Source organism: Apteryx rowi, unplaced genomic scaffold (genome assembly GCF_003343035.1).
Source record: "Apteryx rowi isolate R43461 unplaced genomic scaffold, aptRow1 scaffold_4, whole genome shotgun sequence".
NCBI lineage: Eukaryota > Metazoa > Chordata > Aves > Apterygiformes > Apterygidae > Apteryx > Apteryx rowi.
In genome coordinates, this window is record NW_020450529.1 from 921618 (window position 1) to 941837 (window position 20220).

The 20220-nt window shown below is 48.2% G+C and overlaps 1 protein-coding gene across 2 annotated transcripts in view; it reads left to right on the forward strand.

Moving 5' to 3' along the window:
- The window catches only part of SRGAP3 (SLIT-ROBO Rho GTPase activating protein 3), an 80065-nt gene that overhangs the window by 56131 nt on the left and 3714 nt on the right, over positions 1-20220 (forward strand). Inside the window, exons 10-19 of one of the 2 annotated variants that reach the window (XM_026074935.1) lie at positions 542-644; positions 3408-3468; positions 4414-4491; positions 5754-5888; positions 9407-9512; positions 9792-10019; positions 11584-11663; positions 14766-14946; positions 15563-15712; positions 16068-16395. In XM_026074935.1, coding sequence (XP_025930720.1) covers positions 542-644; positions 3408-3468; positions 4414-4491; positions 5754-5888; positions 9407-9512; positions 9792-10019; positions 11584-11663; positions 14766-14946; positions 15563-15712; positions 16068-16395 — 1450 coding nt within the window. The remainder of the gene's footprint in view (positions 1-541; positions 645-3407; positions 3469-4413; positions 4492-5753; positions 5889-9406; positions 9513-9791; positions 10020-11583; positions 11664-14765; positions 14947-15562; positions 15713-16067; positions 16396-20220) is intronic. The other variant, XM_026074936.1, reaches the window with a different exon arrangement.

A 20220-nucleotide genomic window follows, 5' to 3' on the forward strand; every position in this document is an offset into this window, starting at 1 on the left:
TAGTGCTCGTTCGGGATGACAGAGCGCTGAACTGGTGTAAGCAGCAGGTAAATGTTAACGTCCCTGCTGAGCACCAGTGCCCGTCATTTTACTTCTCAAATGTCATCCCTGGTACTCGCACAAACGCTGAGCAGCAGCTGTGATACACGGCATCTCGGGGGAGAGTTAGATGTGCAGACCGTGGGTGCCACGCGCAGTTGCGACCAGCAGCGTTTAGCAGCTTTATTATTCCCTGGCTTGAACGAAGCAAGTTCTGCACGAAGAAAACTCCTAGTCACGATTCCTTCACTAAGACTGGTTGTCAGCTTAGCTTATTGCTGTGTCCCTGTCTGATTTCTGGAGGTGACTGCTTTTTATGGTAAGGACCAGGACTCTTCAGGAAGGGTGCAGAGTGTGCTGGGAGCCAAATGTCTAGTCCTCGCAGAGGGATTTTTCCGTTTGATTTATTCTTTTTATTTCCGGTCATAACCTTTAAGATCTCGCCCTGTCATTGTATTTATGTTGGTGTTTTGTTGATTTCTTTTGTTCCATTTTCTCCCAGGCCCCCATGTCTTCCCCCTAAACCACAGAAAATGAGGAGACCTAGGCCTCTCTCAGTCTATAATCATAAACTCTTTAACGGCAATATGGAAACGTTCATTAAGGTACTTGCTGACTAACAGTAAGAGTTTATGAACGCTACAAATGTAATGGTGGCTCGTCTTTCCTAATTGCTGACGCTTTCCTTTCTCGAACGTGGTCCTTCTAACCCCACCTGCACACAGTTAGCATGGCTGGTACGCTCCGAGCCTCAGTGAAGACGTCTCTCCGCGGCTGTTCCCCGTGGCAGTGCGTTCCTCACGTAGCCTGTCACGTTAGTGTCCGCGCAGACCGGCCCGAGGGACTTTTCTGAAGATCAAGCAGGGGGAAAAAACCCAACCTCGAAAGGTCACGCTGTTTAGGTTGATGGAGCCCTTTGTGTTTGAGGAATGGAGCTGCTGTGAAAGGAAGAGCAAGAAACGCTCGTTCCCCTCTTCCCCGGGCAGCTGGGCACCTTGAGGTGGGGAAACCACCGACAAGTCAACGGTGTCCCCAAAGGCGGCCTAGGAACCTCAACAACGTCCCACCACCACCTTTGCAGAGCGCTGGTGTGTCCCCTCCCCACCATGGCGGTGCGAAAAGATAAAATGACTCAAACTCAGCAAATCAGACTTCCCTTGAAACACTGTGTATCTGGGTGGCTGTGGGAGAGGGAAAATGTTCTAGTCTGCTCCCTAAAAAATGATAAAATAAAAATCAGCCCAGTCAGTTCATCTCGGAGCCAACCGCGATAACGGACCGACGTCCTCTAATACAACTGAGTACTTGCAGTCTTGAAAAGCTGCCTTCCTCTCCCGTCACAAAGGGAATTAATTTGCACGGAAAACAAGAATCGCATGTCATTCCAGAGTCAGTGAGCCTCTCCTTTGAAAGCACGTTACCTTTTAATACTCCAGAAAATGAGATACTAGTAGTAAGAAGCTTACATGCTGACTTAGGCTCAAGTCAGCAGTCCGTCCTCACTCCGCAAAATACATAATCTTGTGCCTAACTCCGGTCCTGTGCTTAAGCACTTTGCTTCAACACCCAGAACTCGCAGGCCGTCTGGAGGGAGGGAAGTGCAATGGTGCTTCCTTCGCATTCATCTTCCAACACCGGAGCAAAATGACTCCCGAATGGCTGCTGAGTGGTTTCCTCCTAGCCATCAGTGACCGCTGCTCTTTGATATGTACAGCATCAGCTTGGTAAAGGGGGACCAAAATATGTTCTTTACCTGAATTAGGCTGAACTTGGAATAACTGAGCTGACCCAGAAGAATCCCAGGGGAGGAGGGCCTTTGGTCGTGTTAGTCCCAGGAAATTACCCAGAAGGAGAGTAATAATGAGATTTGGACATGGGGTTTATCCCAAAGGATGCATCCGGTTGTCGAACTCTCAATCYTCCAGAATCCAGCCTTTATCATTGCCTGGTTGCTGGAAAGATTTTCAGAGAAAGGGATGCAATTCCAATTGCTCAGATTTTAAGCCTGTACTGAAGAGAGTGCTAGTGAAAATACTGTAAGAAAAAGAGAGAGAAAATGTTGGGTTAGGTAAACTAATAGGCATAGTCCAGCTCTGATTTATTCCCTTACACTCTTTTAGTGCCACTGTAAGCCTAAAAGCAGTATTTATAAATGGTGCACTGTCGCAAGTAATAAACAGGCCAGACTGACAAAGCCATTAATCTCTTTAATACCTGTAATTACTCCTTGCTTAAACTGATTTTTAAAAAACTAATACTCATTAAAGCCCAGCCTGTTAAATATTGCTGAGGAGGAATTAGCTGCGCTGGAAATGCCTCTGAACGGAGTGGTGTCCCGYGCGGCGCGGAGGGTCCCCGGAGGCGCTCCCGCGGGAGCATCCTCGCGCCGGCGGAGGCTGCCCTCCTTCCCTGCAGCAGCGCGAGCCGTGCGGAGAGGCAGCCTGCACAACGCGGGACGTGCGGAGAGAGAGGCGGCTTCTGTCCGTCACTGAGGCTCGGCGCAGCACCTGACCGGGGAGGGAGGCGGGGAGGGTGGACAGCCCGAGAGCCTGCAGCCGTCCTTGCTGAGCTGCCATTGCATTTGAGCGTTCATGGCCTCCGAAAGATATACTTAACCTTTAACTGAACTTATCCTTGCTTAATCTTTTCTTTTTCTCCCGCTCTGCTGCTTTTTTGTGTTCTCAGAGGAAGAAGGAATGCGCGAACGAGAAATCAGGTATTTACTAGAGGCCCGTCTCCGAGACGGACTAAATTAACCAGGGAGATGGCACCGTAYCCTGCTGGAAAAACCAGCAACCAGGCAAAGCCCCTAAAGAAAATAAGCGTCCGCTTATGAAGCCAAACACATCTGCAGACTTTCCCCAGCTCCCTCCACGGGGGCCTGGGGGGAAGCGGCTTCAGCACAACGGCCCAGACTCGCTGTCGGGTCGGGCGCAAGCAGTTCGGTTCAGCTGCCCTTTCCGTGGCGCCTGCTGGCAGCGRCCCTTTCTTCAGGGGGCAATGCCCTTGCAAGCTCTGCAACGCAAAGCTTCGTCAGGCAGGCGTARCCCAGGTTTGGTTTTGGCTCACAACTGCGCCTTTGAAATGGAGTGGCCGTGATCCAGTTGCAGCAGTCCCCTATCTCAACCGGATAACGAGCAAGAGGGTTTAGCGCACTTAGTGACAGCTTTTTTGCGAATAACTGGCTGCACCTAGTGTATTCAGCACCGTTTGGCTTTGTGCGTAGCGCCTCCTTTTCTTGCCTATCCTCTCACTAAACTCAATGGCACTGATTTTCAAATCTGAGTTTTTGCAATCTTTAATACGTTTCCGGTGCATTGTTATCAATAAACCAGTAAGATTTGACTTTCTTTTTTTCTTTCTTGAAGGATTCAGGACAGGCTATTCCGCTTGTAGTAGAAAGCTGCATTCGTTACATCAATTTGTATGGTAAGTGAATTCAGTCATATCAGTAGAAGCTTTCTGCTAAAGAAATTAAGCACTTGCAGTTAGCAGTGAAGTGTAATAGAGATGCCTTCAGCCCGAGCTGCATGGGCTCAGGTTATAATTATAATAGCATTGACTATGATGTAACGTTGGATGAGTGACAAATATTTAAGTCCTGTTAGTACTTATTCAGGTTAAATTGTTTGCTTAGGCCCCAGGCCAATAGGAGCTCTTCCAGCGCTTTGATCTAGGGGGCCCTGATTGGAGATTATGGGTAGAAATGGATTTTATATACTGTATACTGTTCCTTTCTTCTCCCTTACATGCATGGAGAAGGAGACATGCCTCCATCCGTATAGGACCTATCAGTGCCTATAGCTACAACAGAAAACCCTCTCAAAGGACATGCTGCATGAGATGCTTCAAGGTGGCCRTGCCACACGCCCTGCCGGCCACCGCCTCCAAGCCACGCGGTTTGTCTCCGTTTAGTGTCACCCCGTTCAGGTGTCACCTGCTCCTACTTCAGAAATCAGTCGTTTTTTCCCCCACTGCAGCACTTATCAAAAGGGAGCCTCCAGGGCTGTTTTTCGCCRTGGATTTTGACACGCAAGGGCAAGGAGGCTCTGCATCAGCCCTGTGGCTGTGTTTGTCTAGTGCTGCACTGGTCAATATGGAAAATCAGTACAGGACTTTGATCCATAACTAACTTCTGTCCAAGGACCTTCCTGTTCATGAAGTGTGAGCTCTGTGGAGCACAAGCTCTTCAGATGCATCTACTTTTAGTTTCCACTGTTCTCTACCAAAAAGTAGTGTATTGTGTTGAGTGTCACCCATTAAATCTCCTCAGATTTCAGTAAAACTAAACAATTGACTTATTAAGGTTTGAAGTTGTTTCCAACACTGTTGTACAGATCTTTAAAAAAAAAAAAAAAATTTGTTCTTTTCCAGGCCTTCAGCAACAGGGTATTTTTAGAGTTCCTGGCTCTCAGGTTGAAGTCAATGACATCAAGAATTCGTTTGAAAGAGGTATGCTGCCATGGTGTGCAGACAGCAGCTAGGACACTGACACTGACCCTTTCCTTCTGTGCATCTGGGGAGCAGAGATTGTTGGTGGGAATTTCCGTGTGTGCTGGGTGCTGGTATGGTTCATTAGACGTTTTGTGTATCCCATGCTAAAGGCCTATCTGTTACGAGGAACTAGGAAGTTTTCTCCCCTTCTAGATATCCTAGCGTTGTGCCTCCAGCAATAGTGAAGAATAATCACTTAAGGAAAGAATATCAAAACAGGGATAGATATAGAGATCCTTTCCACAATCATTAATTAAGAACATGAAAGCCTCAGATGAGAGCCATAAAATAGCCTGAGGGTCCATTTTCAAGGAGCTTTTATCAATTCTCAGGACAGTAAAAGGATAGTAGGAAAGGTCGGAACATTATTTCTGTGCTTTCGATGGTGTGATGGTATTCACATGAAATAATTACATTCACTCTCCTAGCTGGTGGAGTACATCACACGGGGGTTGCGTGAATTTTGCCACCTTCCCACAGCTGTTTGTCAAGGAAGAAGCAGCGTTATCATGTATCTGGTGACAGTGTTGGTTGTGGAGTTGCTAATGATTCTGCTGAGAGAGCAGCATCAAGATTCTAAGACTGGCAGGACAGGGCAGAGCAATCGTGCTTTCACTGGRTGAAGCTGAAGCTGTGAAAGGGACAGTCCAAATGACGGTCCAATCTAACAACAGCATTGGAAGGGTCCAGGTGAAGGTGGCCAGGACAGCAAAGAAGGTTACGGTTGGATTTTCAAAGACCAGAGGATTTGCACATCCAATGTAAGAGGAATCAGTATCCAATCCCTTAGGTTTTGAAAGCTTTTACAGATCTAAGCCAATACAATCCTATCCAGAACCATTCTGTCTATTCCAGGGGCATAACTACATCCTCCAGCCAACCCTGTCTTTTCAGGCTGTCACCTACCAATGTTTAGATCTGCTCAGATCTCTAAGCTGTTGCCTTAAATGGAAAAACACAATGGTCTGGATACTGTGAAGAACTGATTAATAACATCATCTTCAGGAAAGGTTTAAAATCTCCTTAATAAACTGTGCGCCCATGGTCTCAGCATGATGCTGTGTAACAGAGTACCTTATTAAACTATTCTCTTGCTGAGAAAATGCATAGCATTACCATTCCACACATGGGAGGATTTTCCACTGTGGGTTAGGGAGAAGGACTTACTGTGTTAGTCCAACTTGGCAATAATGCTGGAAATAAAACTCTTCCCTGGGCAGGCGAAGATCCCCTTGCTGATGATCAAAATGAACGTGACATTAACTCAGTGGCTGGAGTCTTGAAGCTGTATTTCCGAGGACTGGAAAACCCTCTCTTTCCTAAGGAAAGGTTTCAAGATTTGATATCTACTATAAGTAAGTACATGTGATGGGTATTCTTGGAGAATAGGGTGGGACAAGAAAAGCATTAAACAGGGTGCAAATAAACCTGAGCTTTGCAGACAGCAGCTTATGCTGTAAGAAGGGCTATAGGGCTTCAATGGAGGTTGTTAGGAAAGGACGTTAAGAGTGTACGTTGTCAGGGATAAGAAGCGGCTGGAGGTGCAGAAGAGGTAAAACATCTTGCTGTGACTGTTCGTAACGTCTTGACATCATGAGTGTCACCGAAGAGTCATCTTCGAGCTTAGGCGCATGGGCTGCACATACAGCAAGCTTGCATGCATGTGTGTTTGGTGGTTGCATGAGGGGACGCTGGTTACTTGAACAGGGTGGGTAACTATCTTGCCTGTACAGGTCTCTCTCTATGCGTCATGGCTATTTCTGTTTATCAAATGTCATGCAGGCATAGCTTCTGGGACCCAAAGGGGTTTTGCTGCCATAACTCACCATCTTCCACAAGACGTAAAGTAGTGGTCAATAACTCTTAGCTAATCAAAAAGCTTCTCTGAACCATGAACCGTCTGCAAAATTGGGTTCAAGCTCACCCAATTCACCTTTCTCACAGTATTTGCTATTTGCATTTCCTGTCCCAAACAAAACCAGAAAGTGCTTTGTGACATGAGCGGAGGTAGAGGCTGGGGCTTTTTAACCATGAAAAGTCTGGGGTTGCTTCCAGGGGAAGAGTCTGGTTGCTTCTTACTCTGTTCTGAATTCTCCTCCCAGCTCTGCTTATTCCTCTGCAACTGAAGAAATGGATATCCCAGCTGGGGTTTATTTCTCTCAGTACCTCGTAGTGATGACATATATTTATTGGCAAGTCATGGAAATTACTCCCCTGGGGAAAAAGAAAAAGGCAGAATGAATTTGATGCTTCAGAGATCATGAAGCSTGTGGTACCCTTTGGCTTATGGATGACTCTCTTTTACAAGAGAGGTGTCCAGCATGCGTTGTGGTGGGGTTCCAGAGCRCGTAAGCGTGTGTCTCTGTGAGAGAGCTTCGGTGGGACTGGCTGGTGAGCGTATACTGAAGTCCTTCCCTTCGTTTTAACTGCTCATGGCGCCTTTCCCTCTTCTTAATGTTAATATGCCTGACTGCTAGAGATCAAGTGACGTCAAGGAAGACAGATGATATCTAGAGGGGGTTGACATGGGAATGGGCTTGTTCCAGAAGGAGCAGAAGGTGCTCTCATTTTTCAAGAACAGTTGTGTTATATTTAGCTTCAGGAAACTTGCCGTTGCTTTCAGTTTTGATGTGTAAAGCGGTGCTGCACACCTGTAGCACGGCAAACAAAGGAAGCTCTTTCTACACCAGCTCCGTGCTCCGGACAGGGTGTTTTAGCTCAGCTTGCAGAGCTCGCTCCGGCCGCCTTCCCCAAGGTCCGGTGGAGAAGGGGGCAAAGGGGGCCTGGCCCGCCTGCAGCCTCGGCGCCGGAGAACGCGCTCGGTGCTGGGTGACGCCACTGTGAGCACTTGCAGCTGGGCCTGCGCTTTGGAAACATCCCAAATGAAAGGCCAATTTGCACAATTATTAAGCTTTTGGGATCTTTTCATTGCAAACATCATCTGTTAATTTTCTGGATGGTTTTTCTCTCCTCTCCTTCTGCATTTTTCTTTTTCAATAAGAACCTTCCTTTTCCTCATCTTTCTTTTCTTTTTCTGCTGCTCTTGGTACCTTTGAATTAAGGACAGATTTTAAATGAAGTCAGGTGCCTAATTCCCATAAAAATCTGGCTTTAAATGGCTTCAGATTTTCTGTCACATAAATACAGGCTGTGTAATAGGTGTCCCAGCCTAAACAGATGGAAGAAACCTCCTTCCTTTGAGAAGTGCTCCTCAGTAAAATGCCGTCCTTGCTGTAAGATGTTCTGCCTTGCTTTGTTACTAAGGGGGAAAGGTTAAACTCGTCTGAGCGGCCCGGCTGGGCTCTCCACTGCCGTGCACCCCAGAGCCGCTTGGGTGCCCCTTGGCTGGCGGCAGGGTGTCCTGAGCGCCGCTCTTTGCAGCAGGGCCGCGTGGCTCTGCTGCTGGTGGGGTCAGRAAGCCAGGCTCACGGGTGACGAATGGAAGGCTGCTTTTCCCTTCTGCTTTATGGAGATCTGAGAGTTTACATGGAAACGCTTCTCAAATGCACGGGAGAAATAGATGGATAGAAAAGGCACTTTGTTTGCAAAGGCTCATTCAGGGGTGTGCCTGCATTATAAAGTGATCGATGGTTACTCCATTAATTCCTCTGAATTACAGCCAGTTGAAACATTTTGCTAAGTGAAAAAATTTAAGTGCACTGAGACAATTTGTTCCTCTGGGTTTCGGAGCAGATATCTATTGATGTTGCAATCTTTCTTTATCCAGTTCTTATTTATTTGATTCTTTTACAAATTTCCTTCTCTTAAGTAAAAGCAAACTGAAAAGCTAGAGAACCCAGTGAGCAGTAACAGGGGACAAATACCTTCCTCAAAAGGAAAAATCTGCAAAATCAAAATAAATAATAGAAAAATTTACATTTTTGAACTGCAGCCAAATTTTGCTCAGAATCTTAGAACAAATGGCACCCCAGCTACATGTTGTCAGTGAATTTTGTTATGATTAGCAAATGTCAAAGTTTGAGCCAGCATGATAAAGTAAGCAGCTCTCCGCTGATGATGGTTCCTTCCCTGGATCTAAGGCCGACTGGTCTCAGGAGAGCTTCGATACTCTGTCTGCTTTTCCATAGAATAAAAGCCACAGGATTAACCATTTATACAGCATACTGAGCAGATAATAGCTTTAAAAAAGAGGTAGCCTTGGGGGTTGGCACGTGCTGGCAGCTTYGGCAGGGGCTGTGCTGAGCCCATCCCTGGGCCGGGGGCAGAGCAGGGCTCTTGCAGCAGTGGGGTGCAGTGGCTGGTGCACACCCGGCTGAAAACAAAATAGCTCTAAGTCATGTTTTCTCATACAGAAATAGGGCGTTTTTTGATACTGGGTCCAGGCTTTGTGTGCTGTTACGGAGAGAAGTAAATCTTARAGTGCTGGCTCAGAATTGGTTCAGATTCACGTCAAGACCTGTGGGAATTTAACTCAAGCAGAAGGACTGAGGAGGACCTGATGGTTAAACCCATAAAATAATAATGTTAATAAAAAGCTCATTTTAGAATCTGCGCAAAACCAAGCAGTGCTCTATTTTCCAGTGGCTGTATTGACTAAGGCTTTGGAGAAATAGTGTATTTGTTGAGGAATGAACTAAATAATGCTTAAATTGTCATTTTAAAAATAAAACAATGGAAATCTCTTTATTTGTTGTTTTTGCTGAATCTGAATGTACATATGACTTCAGCTGTGGAAGAGCACTATGCCTGATGATTGATTTGCTCCCTTAATGCCAAATGATGGCTCAGATCTGGAAACATGCTGTTGTTTTTCTTGGGTAGTGGGCTCCTAGATCTGGAACAAGTCCCTCTGGTGCTGTGTTGTCTGATTCTGACACAGTTTCAAGATTTACTTTCTATCCATGTGTTCCAGAAATCGAGAACCCCACGGAGAGAGTGCACCAGATCCAGCAAATCATCGTCACTCTGCCCCGGGCTGTCATCGTTGTCATGAGATATCTTTTTGCTTTCCTTAATCAGTGAGTCTTTTAGTTCTCTTTCACCGAGTTCCTTCGTGCTCTCCTTTTCTTTCAGGGCTTCCCTGTCATTGTTACACGAATCATTTTTGGTATTGTTATGGAGAGTCGTATTTTGCTTTTTCCTCTGCCTTGCCCAGCCGTGGCTGTGTTTTGGGCAAGACGCACAGCTCTGTGATGTTTGCTTTTTGAGAGAGCTTTGGGAGGGCTTTTGTTGGTGGGGGCTTCTTTGAGCYGACAGGGTAAGTCGGGACCGTACCCCTCTAACGCCTGTGCTTGCAGCTTGTCGCAGTACAGCGATGAGAACATGATGGATCCCTACAACCTGGCCATCTGCTTTGGGCCAACCTTGATGCACATTCCAGATGGGCAGGATCCGGTATCCTGCCAAGCCCATGTCAATGAGGTCATCAAAACCATCATCATTAATCACGAGGGCATCTTCCCCAGCCACAGAGAACTGGAAGGACCTGTCTACGAGAAGTGCATGACTGGAGGCGAGGAGTATTGGTAAGGAACGGGTGGCAGGAGTGAGTGACTTCATTGTTTTTACAACTTAACAAAGCCGGATCCCCTCCTTAGCGTTATCTTCTTGCGCTGTAAGTTGAGAGTGAAGCCGTGACAAAATGCAGGACTCTGGCTTGATTTCTGATAAACGGGGAGCTGACTTCAGCTCATAGGAGTGTAGGAGAAGGGCTCTCAAGAGCGGGTCCTCGTGAGGCTGGGGTGCGAAGAGAGCTTTGGGGAAGTTCAGGCTTGATCTTCAGGAAATCTGAGCCTGGGCTGAGCACAGTTCTGGGATGAATTAGCCCCCCTGCAGAGGGGGCATGTCCTTTGGCATTTATTTCTGTTAAACATTATGAATTAGGTGTGCGAGTGGTATGCATTTGACACCATTAAGCTGTTTTGCRCTAGCTAAGTATCTGATTCCATACCAGGCTGTCTTCATGGCTCTTAGTTATAAGTATCTTCATAAAACTAAGAGAATTTTACAAACTTAACTAATTAGTCTATACTTATACCTTAGTTTTGCATTTAATTTTAGCCTTGTCAATGAAATTAGACCAGACAGTTTCACCAAGTTTTTCTTTTCATTTCTCTTATGCTGGTTCGGCATTAAAATCTTGATAAAAACTTTAGAAGAAACATTTTTGTTTTTTCTTAAATATGAGTATTAATATTTATAAAAATTCTTTTAGCTGCAGATTCACAGAAGTGTCTTCATAGAGAAATAAAATTTTAGGTCAGTTGTAACCAAATTCTTCCTAGACCAGGAGTTCTGGGTAAAGTTCTGTAGTTCCATAATAATTTGGTAGGACAAAATTCTTTAACCTGAAGTCTGGTTTGATACTTTCTCTGTGTCCTTCTAGGTCCTTTTGTTCTGTCCATGTTAGATGAGTATGTTTGCACTAGTGAACTGTGGACTGGATCAGCTGTGTGCAACTTCATTGCACAGCTTTTTTCTAGTATATCATTCCCCCTACTTGTATCCACAGAATACGAACTCTCTCTCTAAAAGAAGAAATCTCAAATTAGAGCACTAAATGATAATACATATTTATCTTGAGGATGCTGGAATTCTAAACTGGCATTCAGATCTGAGTGTTAACAAACCAGGATTTATAATAGGCTTGACCTGATTTATCTGAAAGTTTTATACATCTCTGAGACCTAATCTTCCCTGATTCAGATCACATGTCGCCATCATTACCGATGCAAACAGAGGATAAAATGTTAAAATTCATTGTGAATGAGTGAGTGGAAAATTTTAATTTGGTACCATTTTATACTTGTTTTGCCAAATGTGAGTAAGACACACAAGCAACAGAACGTACAGTTCTGGACCTGAAGATCGTGGTGTTTCAGGCTGTTTSCAGTTCTCAAAGCAAGTGCAGAGAACTTGCTGTGATTTAAAATGAGCAAAGGGCCCCATCTCAGTCCTGTGAAAATGAAAAGCATAACTCCTTCAGGTATCATTGGGGCCAGATTTCCCCCCAGCAAATTATTTTTGCTAAGTATCTTGGGATCAGAATCTCATTCTTCTTTTTCTAAAGCACCATATACTTTATTTTAGTGACAGCCCCCACAGTGAGCCAGGCACCATCGATGAAGTTGACCATGACAACGGCACAGAGCCACACACCAGTGATGACGGTGAGCATAGACATAAGCGGTGGAAAATTGGGTCTGTGTTAGAAGAGTCATTCATGCAAGAAAGCAAAGTGTATTCCGCTCCTAGTCAAATTAGGCTGGATTACTATATGGCGCTTTACTGGGGAAGATGTTTCTGTGTGTTTGATAATGCATGTGCCTATAAATAACCATTCCTTATAGATTTTCATCATAGGATGTGCATAGACCTTCACTGCAGTCTCATTCCATGGCAGGATACGAAGGGGTTCCGTATTTGGAATTGTTCCACGAGATCCCGTTTTTCTTTTTCTTTTTTCTTTGTTCTCCCTGTCATCTGTGTTTACGCACAGCCATGTGATGGCAGGGACCTGGGGAAAAGCAGCGAGGACTTGCTGTGTGAAATGGGCTCACAAGAACAGAAGGGGAGGCTGGGGAATGACTGTGTGTATGTGTGACCAGCTCTCTGGTCACTCCAGGCCCTTGAATGTGTTGTGGGAAAAGAGGGAATTTCAGTGGTCCACTTTGGAGCCCTCTGAAGTGAGGGAGTTTCAGCTGCTTTCTTTGGGCTGCGGATCATATCCTTTCAAGCAGCCATCCTCTTCGCAAAAGTGGAGTGCGTCTTCGTTTAAGATAGCTGCATCCTGGTTTTGCCCGCAGTCCCTTCGGTTTCCTTTGATGGCAAAATACATCCACGCTGTTTTTTCGCTTGTTAAGCCTGCAGAGCCGCCCTGGCTTTGGAGGGTGAACCGGGATGTGGTGTTTGCTAAGACTGTGTGGACAGGTGCAGCCGGATGTGAATTCCTTGCTAAATGTATCAATATTTCGTTAATACTCTGGATGAGGCTCACGTCCAGCTTTCTATAAGCTCGTGTCTGTCTGCACCATCTGTGTAAACAAGCTGAGCTTCATGTACAGGATCTCAGGAAAAGCTTTGAAGCTCGCCCTGATCGCGGAGACGAGCACTGAAATGGGGACGCTGGGGCAGAGCGGGACGAGGAGCGCGCTCGTTACAAGACACGATACCCAAATCAGAAGAAGCYGTTTGCTTCCCGCGCCCCAGGCAGCGTTCGTAGCTTAGTCGCAGGGTGAGAGAGGGACGGGCCTGGGAGCGGAGCCGGCACTGCTGCGAGACGGCGAACGTGCCGCCCCACGCCACCACTTCAACTGCGAGGCTTTGCTGAGCGGAAGGGCCCCTTCGAGCCCTGCAGGACGTCCTCTGGCCCACACCGGTCGTCTGCTTTCTTCACAGCCGTCATCTCCCTTGCGCTCTGCCCCTGCAAGAGTGCCGATGCCTTCCTGGCGCTCGTGGGAACGGCACGAGGGGCTGGCGCGCTGGCTGGCACGAGGCGGGCAAGGATGGGGGGAGGCGGGCAGCGGGTCTGGGTCGGACGGCTGAGGACTTGCTCTTAGCGTAAAATGCACTCCACGTCTTCCAGTGCTAGCAACAAACGGGAGCTGACATGACTGAGAGCTGAAGGAGAGCAAGCCACCATTTAGCCAATTTTATGCTTGGACGGTCACATTAATAGTTCTGATTGGAGTTTCCGGGTGATTAACTGTAATGCAAGAGTGGAAGAGAGGAGCAGCATTATTTTATGAATCTACATATTCCTTCTTCCCATCTCCCTCGCCCCATGCACGCTCCCTGCTGAGAAACTCAGTATTTTATCATGCATCTGAAAAGCCCTTCTGATAGCCTCTCCTATTACGTTTCCTCTGGAGAGCATTCTCTATCGATCCTGCTGTAATAGTCCCAAGCACCATGTCGTTCACATTAGTGCAGATATGTATTTTAAGCTGGGGGAAATCTGTCTGTTGAAGTGACCTGTCTGGCGTGAGACAGAGAAGGGCAGGGCTCTGACTCAGTATCTCACGGATTCTGCTCCCTCCGTGTGGATTTTGTTGCTAAGCGGGAAGGTGGGTCACATCCAGATCGCTGCTGATGCTGAGCCCACGAGTCAATGACACGGCAGATGGAGTGGAGCAAGCTACCATATTCTAATGAGAATGTGACAGATTTGAAAGAACTAGGCTAATTTGCTGTATTTAGCTTTGCCATCGGCCCTGTCAGTCCCCGTTTTCCCGTGCTGTCAGTCTCCGGGTAGGGTTTAAAGCGATTGGGTGTCTCAAATAATCAAGTTACGTTAACCGTTTTCTTGCTGGCCCCCGAGAGCCGTTAGAGGTAGCTGAGCGGTGGCAGCCTGCTTTTCGTTTTTATCGCAGGCTGAAGCGAGGCAGYGTGCAGGTTCTGCCCTCCCGGTCCGGAGCGATGCGCTGCCTCTGCCTCGTAGTGGCTGAGGCAGCTCCTCCCCGTTGGAAGCAGGTCTGCGGAAGAGCCCCGCTCCTCCCCAGGCTGCTGAATGCAAACCGGACTCGTGCGCGGGTGCACCCGGCAGCTCCCACCGCGACGCTCTCGGCCGGGCCGCGTGCTAACTGCAGCCTGCTCTGCCAGCGCGCTGATCCTCAGGCCCTGAGCTCCCACTCTGTAGATCCCTGGTGTTTGATAGAGCTCAAATGAGGAAGAGGGGAGAAGCTGCGAGGCGGAGGTTTGCGAAGGGCCTGCAGACGTGGGGTGTGTGCAGTGCTGAATGGCCGCGTGGCCGGAGCTTGTATCGTCGTTTCTGTGGGAATCCCCAAAGGGGGATTGGTTACTCATCAATAATTCAGGCCCAACTGCCTCCAGGATAAGGAAAGGAATTGAAGAGAAGGTAAGTGGGGCTTTGATCACAGTATCTGACACAGCTTGACAAGGCTCCAATCTAGAAAATAATGGGGGTCTGTAACCAAAGAAGTCACTTTAAAATAAATATAGGTAGAGGAATATATGTGCAGGCGAAGATGCCATATGCACACAGGGAAATTTCAACTACTCCCTATCTGGTTTGTAACTTTTTGTAATTGCTGATAGCTTGTGAGTCTGTAAGAAATTGCAGGAAGGCTGGAAGAACAAAAAGAACTGATCAGTCTGAAAATAAGATGGTTTGCACTCAGTATAAGATGCTCTCAGGAAGCTGGGGCAGCAGCGTTAGTGCTGTTCAGGTGAGATGCCTCTTCCTAGGGTTTGGTGTGCCCGCATGACTGTTGAACTGACCTTTCCTCTCTTTGTGCTTCTCTCCTTTGCAGAAGTGGAGCAGATTGAAGCCATAGCCAAGTTTGACTATATTGGACGGTCCCCACGAGAGCTCTCCTTCAAGAAAGGGGCCTCGCTCCTCCTGTACCATCGGGCTTCGGAGGACTGGTGGGAAGGGAGACATAACGGTGTGGATGGCCTCATACCCCACCAGTACATTGTGGTGCAAGACATGTGAGTATTGGCAGTGTCTGTTAATCCAGGATGTTAAAATAACTTGCCTACACTAGGGTCATCTTTAGCCACCTAAACAGGTGGCCTGGTTTTCCAAGGTTTAATGACTTTACTGATTAAACCTGCTCTGATCACTTGTGCTTCTCCATTTATTGGCTCAGATTGTTTCTTGTTCAGACTTTTAAAGCCAAACACTAAAGACTATACTTGAGTGTGCTTGAACCCCATCTGTCGTTGGCCTCCAGAGTAACTTGGCACGATCCAGACTTAATATTGGCTCTACCCCATGTGTAGGTTGACGCAGCAATGTTCACTGCTTACTTTGCCTGTAGCAGATCCCAGAGTCCTTTACAGGTGCCAATTCTGTTATAAGTCCTGTGCCCAGGATTCATTAAGATGGCAACTACAGCACAGGGGATATGGGGATGTGATGTTCACGTTCGTGTTTTCCCAAGCTCTGGCTAGTGTCCGAAGCTGTGGCCTTGGTCTGGCCCTGTGCTAAGTCTGGATCTGGAGTGGTAGTATTCAGGTGTGAGTTTTGGTTGGATCCTAGCGTCTCTCTGAGGTAAAGAGCCCTGTTATGTTTCAGCCTGATATGGAGTCTCATTTTTCATAGGGATGATGCGTTCTCCGACAGTTTGAGTCAGAAGGCGGACAGCGAGGCAAGCAGCGGACCCCTGCTGGATGATAAAGCCTCATCCAAGAATGACATCCAGTCTCCGACAGATCATATTCCGGACTATGGATTTGGGGGAGTCATGGGCCGGTAGGGAAACTCTCTCATTTTCCTACGAACACAGAGGTGATTAGTGTTGTGTTCAGGGCAAGTCAGCATGTTGTGTAGGGCAAGATAGACGGCAAACTGCTAATAAGTGCTACAGAAGGATATGAAATGTGGATTGCTTAATGTAGATCCTAACAACTAAAAAAAATGCAATGCTTTCCCTTTCTTGGTACTCTCTAAAATATGTATCTCCCCTCTTAGCTTAGTCTTTGGAAGCCGAAAGGCTTGAATTTGGTTTGATCTGAATTTTCAGAGCTGATAGATTATCTTACAGCATGCAACCAGGTGCTTTTGATCTGTTGGACGGTGACCTAGTCTTGTAATGAATTCTTTGCAGAGTGAGATTGAGGTCTGACGGTGCAGCTATCCCTCGCCGTCGAAGCGGGGGGGACACCCACAGCCCCCCCAGAGGGCTGGGTCCTGGCATAGACACTCCTCCTCGAGCAGCGGCCTGTCCTAGCAGCCCCCACAAAATACCACTTAACAGAGGCAGGATTGAGAGTCCCGAAAAGCGCAGAATGGCGACATTCGGCAGTGCAGGGAGCATCAATTATCCAGACAGGAAGGCCTTGTCTGATGGCCACCCGCTGAGATCGACTTGTGGATCGACTAGACACAGTAGTCTTGGAGATCAGAAATCTCTAGAAGCAGAAGCGCTTGCTGAGGTAAGAGGGTTGTGAAGTGACTCTTGGTGCCCAGGGATCTAGAGGCTAAAATAAAATTCACTTGGATAACAGTACAGAGCCTCTTTCATCTCAAAGCACTTCAAAATTATAGTACTGTTGTTGCAGCTGTGATGGTTTAAGGATAAAAATGAAAAGCCGAAGGCTTGCCTGCTTTTCCAACTGTATCGGTTGGTCTAATAAAAGATACTGCCTCTTCCTGCAAACCTTGTTTCTTCAAAATAATAGACAGAAATGTTCGATCCACCACTGAAATGCGGCTGGCAGCTCTTAGCTCTTGCAGGAAGAGAAGTACATTATCTTCATTTGAAACTCTATATGAGACTTAGAAGGAGAAAACTGGATTTGCCAAATTAAAATTTGGTTGATACATCTTAACTGGTGCTCAGTATTTGGAGAAAAGTGCTTCAGGTTTGCTAATGGCTATTTGTAGCTAGGACCTCAAAATGTAAGCGTAATCAAAATATCATACCAGCAGTCATGCAATGTCTTCAACATCACCTTAGGCCATCAGTTCCACGGTTCTCATTAAATTCTCGTTACCTGCAGCATAGCCCGCAGGTCTCCTCACTGGAGATATCAGTCATGTCACACTAAGCCTGGTGAAATCTTAGACTGTGATCCTACTGTGGCACAGGCTGCAAAATTCTTCAGTGTCTCGGGGACCGTTTAGTCCAGGCACAGTCCCACATTAGCGTGTCCGACTGGCGATGGGTCGGGGCCAGCTTGGTGGCCATGGGCTGGAGTCAGGCAGGCACCCCTCCGAGGAGGTGGGTGGTGATGAACCTCGGTGTTTTCAGCTTCAGCGTTGGCTGGTTTGTTTGCTCACGGCAGTGAGGACCGTGCGGAGGTGCCTCTTCGCACCGGTAAGAAATCGGAGGGCAGCAGGCGGCAGCTTGGCGATGGTGACTGCTGTGGAGAGCCCCCGTGACCGAGCCGTTAATTCTTGGGCTTCATTCGCTCTTCAAGTGAATGAATTGTTGGAGATGCGGCAATGTGCTGGGACTCTGCCGTACCCCCTCGGGCCTTGGTCCACCTCCCACTGAGCTCGGCGGGGATCTTCCCAAAGCTTTTAACGATACTGGAGTTTTGCTGGGAGCAAAGAGCTTTGCAGGCCTTTGAGGCTTGCCGTGAGAAAGCGGTGGCATTCCCGGTGTTTTTAAGAGTAGAGTGTTACTGCACAGCAAACAAGTAGTGATAGTAAGAGTTATACAGCAGTCCAGCAGAATTTCTGTTTGTGGGGAAACACGCATTGCCTGTTATTTTTCCAAATGCAACAGGAATTTGTTGTACGCTTCCCTCCACATTAACACAGACTAAGATCATAAAGCCGTAATGGATAATCTGGTCTCAACTCCTGTAGTTAACAGGATACCTCTGTACTGGACAAGGGTCAGAAGTACCCGCTGGCTGTCACGCCAGCCTTCAAACCCTGATGAYTTGCTCTCATGAGCAAGTCTCCCTCCTGTCTTTCCCAGCTGACCGCAGAGCAGGTCTCGCGTGTCCAGGCTCAGGAGAAGGCCTGGGTGGGAGTGGAGACGGCAGTGTCTCGGAGCGGTGCAGACAGGGCTGCTCAGGGTCCCGTATTTCAGCAGTTTCCAGGCTTGGTTTGCGGGAGTGCCGCCATCAGCTGCGGTAGCAGCAGCTGTTGGACGGTGGGATGCCCACGAGGAGGAGTGCAGCTCCTGGGGAACGGTTTGCCCATCGCTTTGAAATAGCTTGCATGCCACAGGGGGCTTTGGCACAGTTTGTTTATGTAGAATCTAGTGGTTTTTAATGGGATAATTAAGACCAATTGCAGAAAGGAAGGGCTTCTGCTGTCCTGTTTGTTTTCCCACCGTTTGCGGTCTTTGGTCGCTTCCTTCGCAGCGTAGCACGCAGCTTCTCGGTTTCTCAAGGGCTTGTTTGATGTGCACGAATGGCAAAGGGGTGGTCCTGGTCTAGCAAGGCGCCCGGGTTTCAGCTAAGGCTGAAACTTCAGCCCTGGCAGGGGGTAAACGCACGCACGCAAGCGGCTGCCGTGGCTCGGCTGGAGGGCGGCAACGCGTGCGGCCGGGCTGGGGGGGCTGCGGACCTGCCCCAGAGCAGCTAAGGACACCGCACGATTTGCACGGTTTTCCTTGTTTGTTTTGTTTTTTATGTTGGGAAAGATTATCAGCTGATATAAATAAGTACCTGCCTTGAAGTCAGGAGAGCGACTGACCTCGGTAGTCCTAATGCCTCGCGCTGGGAGAATATTTTCACTTGTTTTCCGAGCAGTTCAGCTGGAGCTGACTTGGCGATTAATTCCCTTCTGCTGATACTTTGAGCGTTATCTGAGGCTCACCAAGCACCTTGTACACGTTAGAAAATTAAGGGCTTGTCTACACAAGGACAGCGAGGAAAGTTGACCAGAGTTGCTTTTTAAACAGGATTGATTCAGTTGCCTTAAATCACTTTGCAAATGCTTTCTTTCTGCATTGAAGTGGCCTTAATTCCGTTAAGACTGATTTAAGTGAAGCCAAATTAGGGCCTCTCCGTTTCTGAACRAGAAGATCAGCAGTACGTTTGAAGGCAATTTAGCTAATTTACTTTAAATTGACATTTCTAGTTGAATTGGGTTCACTTTCTGGGGGATCTCTGCGAGACACTTAAGTCTGAGGATACCTTGCCCCTTAGAAAACAAGAGCTCGGGTGACAAGGGCGGGCTGTGACGCGGGAGCTGAGCGGCGGCTCCTTTGCTGCCGAGGACCCTCCTGCGGCGAAGCCCTGCTCCGCCGGGAAGGCGTCCGGAGCCGCCGCGCGGGGTCGGGCGCCGCGGAGCGCCGGCGGGCGTCGCGCCCCGAATCGGACCGTCCCCCCTTTCGCACCCGGCGCGTCGGACCGGTTGTCCCCCGGCCCTGAAACCGGCCCCGGCCGCTCGCGCGACTGCCCCTAGGGGAGACGGAGCTCCCCGGAGAGGACGCGCGCCGTTCGCACGCTGTTCCCGGGCTCCTGTAAGGTTTTGTGCCGTTCTAACGCGGCAGCGGCGCCGTCCTCTCGTTAGGTCTTTGATTTAGCGTTTTTCCCGCTCTCCTGGTGCAGGGCCTTGTCTCTGGCTCCGTTTTATTTACGGCAAGTTGCCGTTTTGTTGCTCTCTCTRCATACATTCCTATACGTTTCCAGCCCTGCACGTGCCATTCCCTTACAGACATAAGCGTATTAGAGGATTCGTTTGTCTAACGGAGGCGGCAATGCAGCTGCTTTTGAAAAATGTGCTACGGTGCTCGGGGTCAGTACGAACATGTCTTATCTCACTGAAACTATGGACAAAATAATTCACCAGATGGGACGTTTGGGCTAGTGTTTATGTGCCGCTCACGGCTGGCTGGCTTGGAAACTGGAGACCAAACTCCTGTTGACTTCAGAGGCGCAGGGCGCGTTTGTGTGGTCGGAGTTTGGGCCCTGCGTCTTCCTTCAAAGCTCTTGCTTTGCCCGGAGGCCCGGTGCTGGAGGACATCACCATCCTGGGCCGGAGAAACCCCCCCAAGTGTGCATGCACACGCACACACACATGCATGCACGGTGCTTCAGAGCAGAGGCCAGGAGGAACCAGAAAACAAGTGCTCTGTGTCTGGGCCACCGGGGCATTGCCGCGGGGACGCTGCAGCGGGGCATTGCTGCTGGCACGGCGGGGGCATTGCAGCGGGGCATTGCCGCTGGTGTAGCTAGGCATCGTGGCGGAGGCACTGCTGCTGATGCGGCAAGGGGGCCGTGCTGCCAGCATGGCGAGGGCATTGCAGCGGGGCATTTGCCACTGGTGTGGTAAAGCCATTGCAGCGGGGGCGT